We start from the raw sequence: 15,043 nt of genomic DNA on the forward strand, positions 1-15,043 counted from the left end.
TCGTCCGGGATGTCATTATTTTACACACAACTTTAACTACAGTTTTTTTAATTATTATTATTATTTTTTGTAATCATACACCAACATAAATGTGTTAAATACGACACAAATTCAATTACTGGTAACACAAATAGATATGACAAGGATAAACGTCCTTATAACATCATTAACTGCGCCATGCAATGCATTCTGGGAACAATATATATGCAAAACAGGTCGATTTCACACGTCCAGAATGTATACCGGCAAAGTGTTGCTGTGTTCTATTTGCATTTGTGTTATTTTTCGGAACAATATGATTACAATTGAGCTCCGTAATTTAGGTCTGGTCCACGAAAATCTGCGTATAAATGACAGCAATTGTTTTTAAGTTATATACCGTTATTTTTCCGATGCGGCCCACTTGATAATATATTTTCCTCCATGCGGCCCCTAAGCTAACGTGAGTTTGACACCCCTGGTTTAACACATATTTTATTTAGGGTGTTACTATCCGCTAACTCCACGATTCGATTTGAATTTCAATTTTGGGGTCACGATTCGATTTTTTCCCCGATTTTTTTTTGTTTTTTTTGTTTTGCGCTCCCCCCCTTTATAACACAGAGGCATGTGCCTCTGTAGACTAAGGCTAGTCTATGATCATTGGTTCTATTCATTGTACAGTAAATCTTATTTCCAAAGATCTGCTACATATAGGTGATGCAATTTCCATTATTTTTGTGTAATTTTACGTAATATATGATAATTGACATTAGGCAGTAATGATCAAATTCAAAGAATTTATTTACAATATAAAGTTAACCATCTTGTTCTTAGTGAAGTATAAAACAAAAAAGCCTGCCTGCCATCTATTGACTGTTTTTGGTTACAACAGTGTGCTGTGCATTACTCTTAAAATAATGTGAAATGTGCAACAACAACAAAAAATATATTGTATCCAAAGTCATAGAACAAATACAGCCTGAACAAACTATATCCCAACAGTTACAGTTGCTGGGCATACTGTAGTGTGGCTCAAGTACACTAATTAAATGTTTGAATCCGGGCGTTTTCCACCGCCGAATAAAGCCTAATTTATGCCTCCACGTTTGCTCTCGCGTCGATGAGCGCCGTCGATCACATGATCGACGCGAGCCATGAATTTTAAGTGCTGCGTCGCTCGTGGCCGGCCGACGTGCACACGTCGCCAATCCTTGGACGCACGTCGATGGCGGGGCGTCGCTCGCTTCTGATTGGTCCGTTCGATGGCGTTTTTTCTTTTTTTTCTCTCTCTCTCTCCCCGCCCCCCGCCCAGATAGTTTCCGTGAAGGCAACTGGCGGCGCAAATCGACTTCCTGCTCGGAGACGACGGCTGTGCATGTGGATATGTGCCTGGGACGAGAGGCGGAAAACAACAATAACAAAAAAATAAAATAAAAAAAACAATAAAAAAAACTGTGTTCGCTAAGCGCACGGCTGTTGTGTTTTGGCGAGTTTACGGCCGACACCGGTGCAAATTGGCAATAATTAATTGCCACGGTGATGAACTTACTCTCCCCCCGGCTTTGTTTCGTGTTTCTGAATTAAATTGAACTTCCTGAATCCGTCATAAAATGCAGAGGAATCGCCACTCTGTGGCGGCCCAGCCATAGCGACAGCGGGACTTGGTGTGAAACTCCAGCAGACACCGATGTGTATTGCGCACAAGTCGGAAGGCAAACGCACGAGCGGAGCTCCAACGTGACGCCTCGACGCGAGCCTCTCGCAGAAGCATACTGAGGCCTTAAGGCTGCAGGTCTGCTGCTATAAATAGACCTATGTCATAAGTTATAGCTTTCGCGCGAGCTGAAGTGTGTGAAAGTTTCACTGTAAATAAGGATGAAATAGTTGGTAGGACCGTTGTTTTCCCACTTCTCGTTGAATTTGACAAATCTAAGTCTGTGATTCCTGCGTAAATGTCCTGCCATGTTTGTCGTGTTTCCCGTGGCCGGGTATGGTACGTGCACATAGCATATCTTGCAAACTGTGGTCTTTTTATCGACAACGCGAACGTTGTCGACAAAACTCACCGGGAACGCAAAATGTTTCCAAACTGGTGACTTGAGAGACGCGGGAGCGGCTTGAAGCTCCATTGCTGTGTCTCTATCCGCGCTTGCCATGACTGCAGGACAAGTCAGCTAACAAGTGCCGTTAGCTCGTAGCTGCATGGCTGTGTCTCATCTGCTTTCATGGGAGGTGGCGACGGGAGGGAGCTGGCGCGGGGGTGGGCCGGTCGTGTGTCCTCTCTTATTTCGATGCTCGAAATCGCGACGTAATTTCGATCGATTTCGAGAAAAAAACGAAATCGTGACACCCTTTATATATATATATACATATATATATATATATTTACACACACACACACACATATATATTAGGGATGTCAGAAATTTAGTAGTCGATGACAATACCAAATTCCATGATTCTCGATGCCATTGCGATATCACGGTAAAAATAGAAAATAAACAATAAATCCCCTGTACTTGAACATACACTCCTTTATTAGAAGTGAACAAACAACAACACTGTGTGCTTAAACCGACCAATTGGCATGTAGCTTTAAAGCATTAAAATAAAATACTGTGTATTAAACAATAGAGTAAGCAATTTAAAAAAATACTGTGCATGTACAGCAGGCTAGCTTTAAGTATTAAACACTAAAATAAATAAAAAATGCATCACAGTGCATGTAGAGAACTGTCTCAGAATATTAGAATATTGTGATAAAGTCCATTATTTTCTGTAATGCAATTAAATAAGCAAACATGCCATACATTCTGGATTCATTACAAATAAACTGAAATATTGCAAGCCTTTTATTGTTTTAATATTGCTGATTATGGCTTTTTTTTTTACTTGGTCTGAGGAAATATTCTAATATTTTGTGATAGGATATTTGAGTTTTCTTCAGGAAATATGAAACACAAACTTTTGTGCCCCGGCCCATCATATATAATTTCGAAAAGTCAAGATTTTTCCCTGTCGCTGGCTCAGATCTTGACATGATCCACTTCAAGTGTGAAGTCAATTAGATGAAACGTGTAGGAGAAGTGGGCAAAAGGATTCCCCCTGTAAATGTGCAAAAATCGGACATTAAAAAATTCGTAGCTCGCTTCCTATTCATTTTAGCATAGGGTCCAAGAGACTTTTTTGCAGGTCTACACCTAAAAATTGTCGACCTCACAGCGGTAGCTGCTCGGGCGCTGATAATAATAATTCAAATGAAAAAGTGCAGCAGTTGTCTGCCCTTTTGGCCAACTCAGCAATGACCCTTGCCTTATGGATGCTAATGATGCCTGTGGATTCATTTAGTCAGGTTCCATCAGTGGCGAGCGGTCATAATAAGCTATAAATGTGGTGCATGCCCGAGCTTTTCAAAATAAAACCACTGAAAATGTTTCTGTCAGTGTCCTCTAAAATACAATACCGTAGTTCTTCTGTTTTGGTCTTAAATTCCTGTACATTTTGTCCTGTTTTCCTCGCGGGGAGCGGAGAAGTCGACAGTTTGTTTCGCGCATACACAATGAGAAATCAATTGGGTTAATTCCGTGAACGTTGTTTTTGTACGTGAGTCTTTTCAATAGCAAAAAAAGCTGACAGTCAAGCTGCATGGCTGACAATGCGCATGCGCATAACTGGCTTACTTGGGTTGTTCTGCGGTAAACAGTCACTGGTTCAGTTCAAATTCATCACCGAATCCCAATGAGTGCGCTTTTCCCGGAGAACTGAGGAAAAGAATAATTCAAGTGGTCATTCTACTCCTTAAGTAGTAATCACGAAAACAGGGAAGAATTTCGTCCTTCACTTTCAAGCCAGGACGTACGAGAAACAGAAATGTCTCGCTGGCTTTCCAGAGGTGAGGTGAGGTTGGTTGAAATCACTTGTGGCTCTGCTGAGTTTGTAAATTGATCTAATGTCCGCACAAGTGTTTATAGTTAACAGCAAATGCGTTAATTGTCGCTCAGAAAGTCGGACTAATGTCGTAAAGTTCAATGCATGTCATTTTTTTCCTTTCCCAGGTTGAGCCCACTTTGTGGGCACGAGCCAATTCCGAATACTGTCAATTCCAACGTATTGGCAAATTTGTGGGCATTTGATTGTGATTATTGTAACGTTTTGTACAAATGCCAACAGCAAATGTTGTTTGGGGAACTCACCCGTTTATTTCTTTCATCAACACGCCACTTCTTGGCAGTGGCCACCGCCAAAGCACTGAGTACAACCGCTCTAGTTACCAGCAGGAAAAAGCACAACGCTACTCAACCGCACGTGATGCGTTCAGTAACAGCCCGACTTAACAGTGCTCAACAGAAACGGTAACTACAGAACACACAACACTTAGTTCGTTACAATAAGTGTGTGTGCGCATAAACCTATGTCAGTCCTGAATATTTTCCCTTTAATTTTATACCTACACATTGGTACTAAATAATAATTAATAACATTTAATATTAAAATTAACAATAAAAATACCCCCACATTTTTCAGCTCACGCCATTACGGGCACTCGCATTTTTCTCAGTCCAGCCTGCCCACTTGAAAAGGTCACCGCTCGCCACTGGGTTCCATGAATGTGAAGTGAAATCTGCGAAAGCATTTGAAATTTGGCCCATTGAGTGACGCGTAGGCTGCAGTGGCACGTCACTTCCTACATGCAGACATGGACGCTAGGGCTACACAGGAGAGCGAGGCAAGCTTACTTGGACCTTTGAACGACAAGGTTATTTGTGAGAACAAAGACGGGAGAGGGCTGAGTTTCAAAAGGTTGGTTGTACACAGTAGCAACCCAGCATGAGCTAAACATTTGGTCCCACACCAACATAAATGTATGCAGACACTTGCCTGATGGTGAGCATTGAGCAGCCAGTGAACAGAGTGATCACCTGACTACACTCTCTGTCACAGCAGCAGTTGATGTCGCAGACACCCTCGTGCTCATTGCAGGAACACACATTGCCAACTAGAACGCACAAAGTAGAAACACTGTATCAACATTAGGGATGTAACGATATGGGCAATATCGTGATATCGTGATATTGTCACAATATCATCGTCGTCATGTTCACAATATTTAAAAGGAACACATCTGTTAAAAAAAGTCAGGTTGATTTCCATTTGTGCAATTCTAGCACCCTCTAGTGGCTACTTTTTAGTGCAATTTAGTATGAGCTCTATGAGCTTTTTTTTTTTTTTTTTTTTTTTTTTTAAACAATATTGTGATAGTTGTTAAATATCGCCAACCCCCCAACAATATCGTAATAATTATCGTATCGTGACCTTCATATCGTGATATCATATCGTGATGTTTGGATATCGTTACATCCCACTGAGCCATAGACGTCTATTAGACCCTAATAAACATGCGATGCACGTCAAGCTATACTGCACGTTTCTTTAAAAATTAAATATATCTATCTATGTATATATATATATATATATATATATATATATATATATATATATATATATATATATATATATATATACATACATACATACATACATACATACATACATACATACATACATATATATTAGGGGTGGGACAGTACGGGTAAACTACGATTCCGTACTGTGACGATATTTGGCTCACGATATCGATAATATCACGATACACGATATCTACGATTTTTGATATATTGTCAAAAAAAAATTGCAATATATCATGATATGTGACTGAAAAAGCCAACAAATTCCCATAAAAATGAAAATGTCTAATTGTGCATTTATTCAATGCCAAAGTTCTGCATAGTGCCTCACTGCCTCTTAGTGTTTTAACTGTAAACATTGTAAAGTGAGACAAATTAAAGTGCATAAACATTTATAATATAACACTGCACAACTGGACACATTACATCGATAACTACCGTCAGTGTATCAATAATTTATTGCAACAGAGAGTGCAACAATATATTGCGATATCAATTTTTTTCTCCCACCCCTAGCATATATATATATATATATATATATATATATATATATATATATATATATATATATATATATATATATATATATATATATATATGTATGTATTTATTTATTTATATTTATTTATTTATTAGGGCTGGGAATCTTTGACTGTCTCACAATTCAATTCGATTACGATTTTTGGGTCTACAATTCGATTCAGAATCGATTTTCAATTCTCGATTCAAATGATTTTCGATTCTAAATTATTTGATTGACAAATGATTTCTGCTTCAATTACATATATACAAATATGCACAACATTGTCATGATCTACTCCAGTCTGCTTTGCAAGACAAAATGACAAATTGAAATCTTTTTTTGTTTAAATATGATTTAACTCATTCACTGCCTTTGACAAGTATACTTGTCAATTGTATTTTTTAGAGCGGTGCTAAATGGGGGCGAATCTGAGCATGCTCCACTGTAAATATCAAACTTGGAAACAACTTTACTGATGCCCGACCACCGGTAGATGACATCATTGCCCCATTTTATAGGAAATAAACCAAGTTTCAGAGTCCATGGGAGAAATGGCTGTATTTTGGCAAACCTACATTTTTCTGCTGTCAATTATAAAAGAATGGGACGGGACAAAAAGTAGGGAGTCTATTCTGTTATTTGGTAGATTCGGTTTATATATAATTATTGAATGTAATATCACGTGAGTATTGGAAATGTAAAAATTTTCTATAATGACTGGCAGTGAATGAGTTAATTTTGTATTCTAAGTGCCTTTTTCCACAAAAACAGCATGTGGGCTACAACTGCGTTTTCCCCTTCTTCTTCATTTCTAATTTAAAGAAAATCAATTTTTGGATATTAAATATCGATTTCATTCGATTAATAAATGAGAATCTCGATTCTTTTATGAATCGATTTTTTGGCACACCCCTAGAAAACAAAGTTTTCAAAGTCAGGTTGATTTCCATTTGTGACGTTCTAGCACACTCTAGTGGCTAGGTTTTTAGTGAAATAAAATTTTCATTAGGGATGTTTTGGCCTTCTATGTTTAAAATCTATGCTCATTGTCAGATGAAGGGGAACCTAATTTGCTTGTGAAGTAGTCAATGTGTGCTTGCATTAGCAAGTAAGTGCCTCAATATTGTTATTAGAGATTGTAGGTGGTTTATATGCATTGCTGTTATGTACAAAAGTACAATATTGTGCTTTTTAGTATGAGCTTTTTTTTTTTTTTTTTTTACAATATTGTCATCTTTGTCATTGTCATCAAATATTGATCCCCCCCCCCCCCCCCCCCACACACACACACACACACACACACACAATATCGTGATAATTATCGTATCGTGACCTTCATATCGTGATATCGTATCGTGATGTTTGGATATCGTTACATCCCACTGAGCCATAGACGTCTATTAGACGTAGAGTCTAAGTTTTAGACCGAAATTAGCCCGGCTATAATTGGTCTATATTTTAGCCCAAATCTAGACGATACAATTAATCAAGTAAATATTAACTATTAAACTTAAAAAATAATTGTAGGTTGTATAAATGATGGCAAAATGTTGAATTACTACGATTTAAACAGTAATTGATCAATGTAAAGTGTAGTTCATATTTAGACTAAATGACGTTCTCATTTCAACTCTATTTAGACCAAATCCGGACGATTACGGAGGTTTATATTTAGACCAGATTTAGACTAGGGCTGCACGATATTGGTGAAACTTGTGATATGCGATATAGTTGCTGAACATAGCGATATCGATATTATTGCGATATTTAACATGTACCTAAAGAAATTTCATTTTTATTACCCAATGAAAGAAAAACATTTTTCACGTGGCAAAATAAGCAAGATTAATGTAATCTTAGTTAATTAATTCTAATTATGTCTTGATAATTTTCAACTATTGAATGGCGATGCACATTTTAGTGAGCATCTGACTGGTCAAATTCATATAAAAAGCATAAAATTCCATAGAAAACTTATTGCATGCCTTTGCGATATGCATATTGCAAAGACCAATATCGCGATATCGATATTTTTTCGATATATTGTGCAGCCCTAATTTAGACGTCTAAATCAAGACCTCATTTCAACCTCTCTTTATACCACATCTTGACAATGTAATTAAATACCTTATAATGTCCCAAAAATAACCACACAACAGTTTCGGTATAAAATAAAATGCCGGTTCGCACGAATGGTGAGCGGCAGTCCCAAGCATGCAGATGGTCAACACTTCCTCCCCACTAGGTGGCAGCAACGCGCTTAGAAGAAGCTTACACTTCTGGTCAACACAAACAGAATGCCAACTGTAGTCGACTGTCCACGTCGGTTGCAAATGTTGTAGTGCAGTATTTCATATAATAAGCTTGGAGTCAGATTAGATAGTCATATTTATTTAACAAGTAACATATATTTATGAGGGAAGTGACCTGAGAATAACAATAAAAAATAAGAAACCTTTAATAATTCTAAAAAGGACAGCAGGTGCAGTGTAGAATAACTGTGCGTCGTAAATGCCACACACACAGTTCTGCTTACAAGCACCCGGATGACAATTCTTGCCTCAGTGAATTCCTTGGCACCAAAGCCTCATATAATCCAACAGGTTCGCTTCACAACACCTACATGCGAGCCCAGCAATCACCCTGGTGCTCAACTTTTTAACCACACCCATGTACACACACACACGTGGTCTCATTTAATCCTAATTTGGTTCAAGGACTACAGCGACCCCTTAAGGTGCTACTTGCTACACAAAAAAATACTTGCTTCTCGAAAACAGCTCGAAGAACTGCTTATGGGTGAGTGCTCAGCGATACGTTATTGAAGTGTTATTTTGTTTTACAATGTTTAATTTATCTATCAGTCCGATTGTGAGTAAAACGATTGCATGCTACCAAGTTAGCTTAGTAGCTAACTTGTTAGCTTGCCGTTAGCTTGCCAGTTTATGCTATATACATGGTGTTAGTTTGTTCACAGTTAAGTTGCCAATTTGTGCTACATCGTGTTAGTTGTTTTATTTATAAATAATTTTGAAGATAAGTGCTTCCGGCACAAGGTGTTAGGGAGTTAGTTAGCTTTTTATTTCTTTTATGTTGGCTAGTTGCTACAATGTTTTAAATAAACATAATGATTATGGATTGTACATCAGCTGTTAAGATGCTTCCCCTCCCAATAGTGAACCGTGGATCTTGTGTGATCGCAAGGAGTCAACATATCCAAAAGCACAGACAGAATGCCACATCATTTTTGTAAAAAGGCAAAGATTTTTTGGTAATTGGAAAATGTTTAAAACTTTCAGCTAACACTGATTTCATTCTTCAAGAGCTAGGAAGAGAGCGTACAAATGGAGAAAAGAAAGGAGGTCATAAGGATTAAACAAATATAGCTATTATTATTATTTTTAAAGGTCATATCCATAGTAATTAAAGTTATTCTGTTATTTTTATGTCTGTTTGTCTCAGAGTTTCAGACAAGAGCTGTGGATACCCTGATTGCCATCCATCCAAGTCTTGGGGAGAAATCAAAGCTGAGAGTGGACAGTTGCCCATGAAAACTCTGGAGACTTTTAGCATGATGTTCTGGGAAATTAGAAATTGGTGTATTTTTTCTTCTTCTGTGTTTTAATTTATGCATCCCAGGCACTGATCTGTATACATGACAGTATACCCCCCCCCCCCATGCAAGCCGTTGAAGCCACAGGATGGCCTTTTTCTTTTATGGCTCAGTTCCTTAGACCCCCAATATTATATTTGAAAGAGACCTCTTTTGTTGAATTACAGTTATAATTCTTTAATTAAAAAATACAGGTTTCCTCCTGTAAACATCATGAAGCATATAATTTATACATGTATTTAAGGCAAGTTGTGAAATTTCTGAAGTCTTCTTATGTTTAACAAATTTAAAACAAATCACGTTTCTACTAAGTACTGTCTCAAATGTCTCATTTTGATACTTTAAATGTATAAGATCGTATGCCGAGAAATGTTTCTTGGATGTAATCATATGGTGACTTCAAAATGTATGTATACAGATCAGTGATCCCAGGCAGGTGGTGTCTAAAAAAAAAAAAAAATCTGATTTATTTTTATTTTTTTTTTATTTTTAAACTGTTTTGGAAATTTTGTTTATTAGACTTTGAGCCACATTTCCACATTATGAAAACAAATATGTATAACATCAGTAATATTGTATAGTTTTATTGTAATACGTTTTAGAATGTGTAAATAAATCAAATATATATTGGTTTAACATTCAAATGTTTGTGATGGTTGGATGTTTGAAAAAAAGAATATGCATTTATATTTAAATAGGATAGTTTGGTTAATGTTATACAGTAGTAAAATAAGCATCACATTGGTGTTACTGAGACCTAATTAAAAGGTCCAAAAACACATGATGTGAATCGTCATAACATCCTGGAACTACATCAAGGTAAGGATCGCAGGTTAAGTTTGGTCTCTTCTCTTCTCTTCTCTTCTCTCTAACTTTGGTCTAAGCTTAGACGTCTAAAAGACGTTTAAGCTTAGACGTCTAACAGACGTCTAGATGTAGGCGTCTAAAAAAACTTTCACTTTTAGACCATTTGTAGACGGTTTTTAGCCTAGACGTCCAAACACCATTTAGACGTCTATTAGACGTCTTTTAGACTGAAAAATGCTGGATGGGATCCCTACTTGACTATAACCATTATGCCACGAGCTAGTGCACATTCACTGGCACAGTATTTGTACTTGTAGTTGTCACCTGATTCACGGCAGAATAGCGCTCGATGTGAGTTGCCGGTCACAAAAAAATATATAACCACTTCGTTGAAAATATACTCAACAAAAATATAAACGCAACACTAGTGTTTTTGACCCATTTTTTACAAGATGAACTTAAACATCTAAACCCCCGCCCCCCGACAATAAAACAAGACTGCACCTTTCAGAGTGGCCTTTTATTGTGGACAGTCTTAGGCACACCTGTGCACTAATCATGGTGTCTAATCAGCATCTTGATATGGCACACTTGTGAGGTGGGATGGATTATCTCTGCAAAGAAGTGGTCAATATCACAGATTCAGACTGATTTGTGAACAATATTTGACAGAAATTGTGATACTGTCTGTATATGTGGAAGAAGTTTTAAACGTTTGAGTCCATCTAATAAAAAATGGGAGCAAAAACAAGTGTTGCGTTTAGATTTTTGTTGAGTATAAGTCTTTAGTTTACAAAGTGGATATTTTTGTCATGACCAGAAGCCCTTTTGCTAACGATATTTTGCCATGAATCGCGCGAGAACTACAAATTCTGCACCAGGCAATGCTTACTGGCTGGTGGGATAATGCTCCAGGCGGTCACCTCTTTAAGCGCGTGGTTCTGAGTCCGAATCCCGCTCTGTACATTTTTTTTTAAACTACAATTTCTGGACAACATAATGCTCTGAGGGTAGCCAAACGGTTGGGCTGATCATGCCAATAACAGCCTATGCGCTGAGGGTTATGGTTAGAATAAGGATGCCAATGCCTAATGCCGGTAACAGCACACGGCGATGCTCTTGACGCTTATGGTTAGGCTGACCATGCCGACAGCAGCAAAACAAAATGAAAACGTGTAGCCATGCAACATGACACGTCCGGCGATTTACCAATCGGAGCCGTTCACGGCAAAACAGCGCTAGGCGCAAGTAGGAGACTTGCCGTTCACGGCAAAATACCCACTCCCTTTAGTCTACATAACTAGGTAGTAGTTTGAAATTAAAGGTTGTTGTATTACCGTCAGTCACGGGGGTCGGTAGACGATCCGAGACAGCCAGGGTTTCAATATTAAATGGATGTTCATTTGGAACTTTGGTAGTATTGTAACTCGAGATTGAAGTGGAAGATTCAAAGTCAATGGCCTGAGCCAAACTAAATGTTGAACGATCCAGAGACTCGTCGTGTGTGAAATTCTGTTCCGGAATTGCTATCAAATTCACATTGTAACCCGTCAAATTTTCGTTTGAGGTTACTACTGCAAACAATAAAAACATATACACGCAGCAGAGGACAAACCAAATCATAGCAACCGCGATAGCCATGCTTTGTTTAGTTAATATGGGCAGGATCCGCTCTACCCACTGATCTGTATATATTTCTCGTTAGCCAGGTTAAGACTTTTGAAGCCGCGTGTCCGCCATATTACTACTCTCAAGAGACGTTTCTTTGGCGAACAGTTGACACAGTACTTCATAGAAACAGTATGATTTATGGTGTTTTAAATTTGTTCAACATAAACAAGAGGACTTAAGGCATTTTACAACTTGCCTTAAATACATGTATAATTTATATGCTTAATTATGTTTACTGGAGGAAACATGTATACATGTTTAAAAGAATTATACCTGTAATTCAACAAAAAGATGTCTGCCAAATCTAATATTGTGGTCTAATGAACTGAGCGATAACAGAAAAGGGGGTGTCAAAGCAGGACATACTGCATATAGTGAGTCAGTGACGACCCGCCAACCACCCTTGCTCGCAAAAAGGGAGGAGTTTTACTGGCCTGTATGGGCGTGAATGGGCTATCGGCTATCGAGTATTATCACTAATCTGAATATAACTGGATTGTCGATAGGCTTAGACTTTTGAAGCCGCCAGGCCGCCATATTGCTCCTCCCAAGAAACGTTTCTCGCCATACGACCCTATACATTTACAGTATCGAAATTGGAGAACATTTGAGACTGTACAAACAGCATGATTTATGATGTTTTAAATTTGATAAACATAAACAAGAGAACTTCAGACATTTTACAACTTGCCTTAAATACATCGTGATGTTTACAGAAGAAAACGTGTGTATTTTTTTTTTAATTAAATAATTATAACTAATTCAACAAAAGATGCCTCTGCCAAGCTGCCTTCATGTGGTATAGTGCGTGGCGATGAGAGGCGAAAAAACAAAACAAAAACTGTTCGCTAAGCGTGGCTGCTTTGCTTTGGCGAGCTTAAACTCAACACCGGTGCAAATTGGCATAAAATTGCCACGGTGATGAGCTTACTCTCCACCCGGCTTTGTTTCGTGTTTCTGAATTAAATTGAACTTCCTGAAGTCGTCATAAAATGCAGAGGAATCAGCGGGCGTGTAATTGTGCAGCTCATTTTTGTGACATTATGCATACTATTTTTTTTTTAATTATTATTAATAGTAACAATCAAACTTTACAGCACAAGTATACAAAAGAACGTTGTATACAATGTTAAACAATCACATGCCAGAGGGTATATACAAAAATCACATACATCCAAAAATTTTATAGGTAGTACAAATACTAATTGTTTTCAAAGCCTTTTTGTTCAGTGAGCTACTAATCAATTTTATATAAGAAAAAATGTGACATTATGCATACTATGGACTATAAGCACAAATAGCCGTGACGTATTTCCGGGAAAATTTATGAGTGCACCGCCCTTTCCGGTAGGGGCGATTGCCATTTGTTTTCCTTCAGCGAACTATATTTTCGTCATTTTTTTCCTGATGAGTGTGGTTGCGTGCATTTGTCAAGGCATCGAAGAAGAGGCGAGACGACAGTACATCGAGCAAACACTGCTGTGTGCGCAGATAGACACGTTTAACTCTGCCTTGTTTTCTCTCCTCTTATGCTAACCACCGGAGACACTGTGCAGGGTTAACTACTCGATAGCATAAGGGCGCCGTTTATTAACAGTAGAACCAGAGATGTAGTTTGGAATTTTAACTTTGTTCATGTGCCTTTATGTATATTTCTATGCTGCCATTTTATTGTATTAAAAACATGAAAATATTTATATAAGTCATTATTCTTTACCTCTGACAACGCTATGATTTCCATAGTAAGCAGTAAGCACGTTACAGAATGTCACCGTGGGCTGACATGAAAAAAATAAACAGCAAGGAAAGGCATTACATCGGATTCAAAATATTACACTGGAGATCAAGTGTGGGAGATCCGTCATATTTATTATGGCCAACGATCGCAATAATAAGACATTAAGTTAAAGAAGCCTTAAATTTTAAAAAGAAGGGATGACTTTTCAAAAGAAGTGACAATAAGGACTATTCCCAGTCAAGTTTAAAGACGAACTTCAACGATGTTGACGCATGTTACCTTTCTGAAAGTGACTGATGTACAAATGTGTTATTTTAGCAATAAATACGTCGATATGGGTAGTGATATAAAGTATCAACTACGATAGCGCTTCAACGTTACAGATCACGTGTGTACAAACCCGGAAAAACAAACCGAGAGTGCGCATTTCGAAACGTGTCATTGGACAATAACCACAGCTACGTCATGCATGTCGGACCCGAGCATAGCTGCCCGCTCAGTTTGCCGGAGCCGTTAACACACACAAAGTTACCGATCAGTAGAAAATATGCAAGAGATAAATGTGCCAACATTTGTTTTGTTTCATTTGTTGAGAAATGAAGTTGATGTTAAAAAAATGAAGTCCTCCCTCGTTGGGATCATTCAAATACACGAAAACGACCCTCGGCCCACCACCTAAAAGTTCCTCGGCAAAAACGAGAAGGACCCAAGAAGAAGAACTGGAACGTCAACAGGAAGAAAACGAAAGCATGGAAGCTTCATTTGTTGATAAATAAATGTTAAAAAAAGAACAAAACGGTGGATGAACATCGATCTGCCACAACAGTTAGCAGCAAAAAGTTGTCCATATCGGAACTACTGGAAGCGTTTAACGATCGGCAAAAGCTCGTACAAACTGATCTGAATAAGCTGATATGACGAGGCTTTGATCCTAACAAGCTGTCACCGGGTAAGTAGAGTGAATTACAGTTATTTTATTTGCGTTGTAATTGTCGTTTTAGTGGCTAAGGATAGTGACGTTTGTTTGATCAGTTTACATGAAAACCTCGATGTTTCAACAAACAAATCCAAACATCTGGGCATTTCTGATATTTCCCAAATTCAATACTATGGAAAAACAACCTATTATATAAGAAAAAGTGTACTGATGAATAACTATGATCACGGTAGACTTGATGTTTTGGATTTCACCAACAATATGTTACGTCCGCTTCTCCTGCTCAGAGACCTCCTAACCGTAGTAT

At 37.9% G+C, this 15,043-nt stretch overlaps 2 protein-coding genes across 20 annotated transcripts in view; one reads left to right on the forward strand and one right to left on the reverse strand.

Moving 5' to 3' along the window:
* The window catches only part of tctn1 (tectonic family member 1), a 54,897-nt gene extending 42,841 nt beyond the window's left edge, over positions 1 to 12,056 (reverse strand). For 10 of the 12 annotated variants that reach the window (XR_013285133.1, XR_013285131.1, XR_013285132.1 and 7 more), the window contains exons 1-2: positions 11,728 to 12,056; positions 4,861 to 4,978 (exon numbers count right to left, since the gene is read on the reverse strand). Coding sequence is in view for 7 of the 12 variants with exons in the window: in XM_077533088.1 (XP_077389214.1) it covers positions 4,861 to 4,978; positions 11,728 to 12,031 (422 nt within the window). In the remaining 5 variants the exon portion in view is untranslated. The remainder of the gene's footprint in view (positions 1 to 4,860; positions 4,979 to 11,727) is intronic. The other 2 variants (XM_077533087.1, XM_077533091.1) reach the window with 1 other exon arrangement.
* A 2,262-nt stretch (positions 12,057 to 14,318) lies between these two features.
* uvssa (UV-stimulated scaffold protein A) overlaps positions 14,319 to 15,043 on the forward strand; it is a 320,621-nt gene continuing 319,896 nt past the window's right edge. For all 8 annotated transcript variants that reach the window (XM_077532508.1, XM_077532506.1, XM_077532505.1 and 5 more), the window contains exon 1: positions 14,319 to 14,748. The gene's annotated coding sequence lies outside the window, so the exon portion shown is untranslated. The remainder of the gene's footprint in view (positions 14,749 to 15,043) is intronic.

Source organism: Festucalex cinctus, chromosome 9, assembly GCF_051991245.1.
Source record: "Festucalex cinctus isolate MCC-2025b chromosome 9, RoL_Fcin_1.0, whole genome shotgun sequence".
Lineage (NCBI taxonomy): Eukaryota > Metazoa > Chordata > Actinopteri > Syngnathiformes > Syngnathidae > Festucalex > Festucalex cinctus.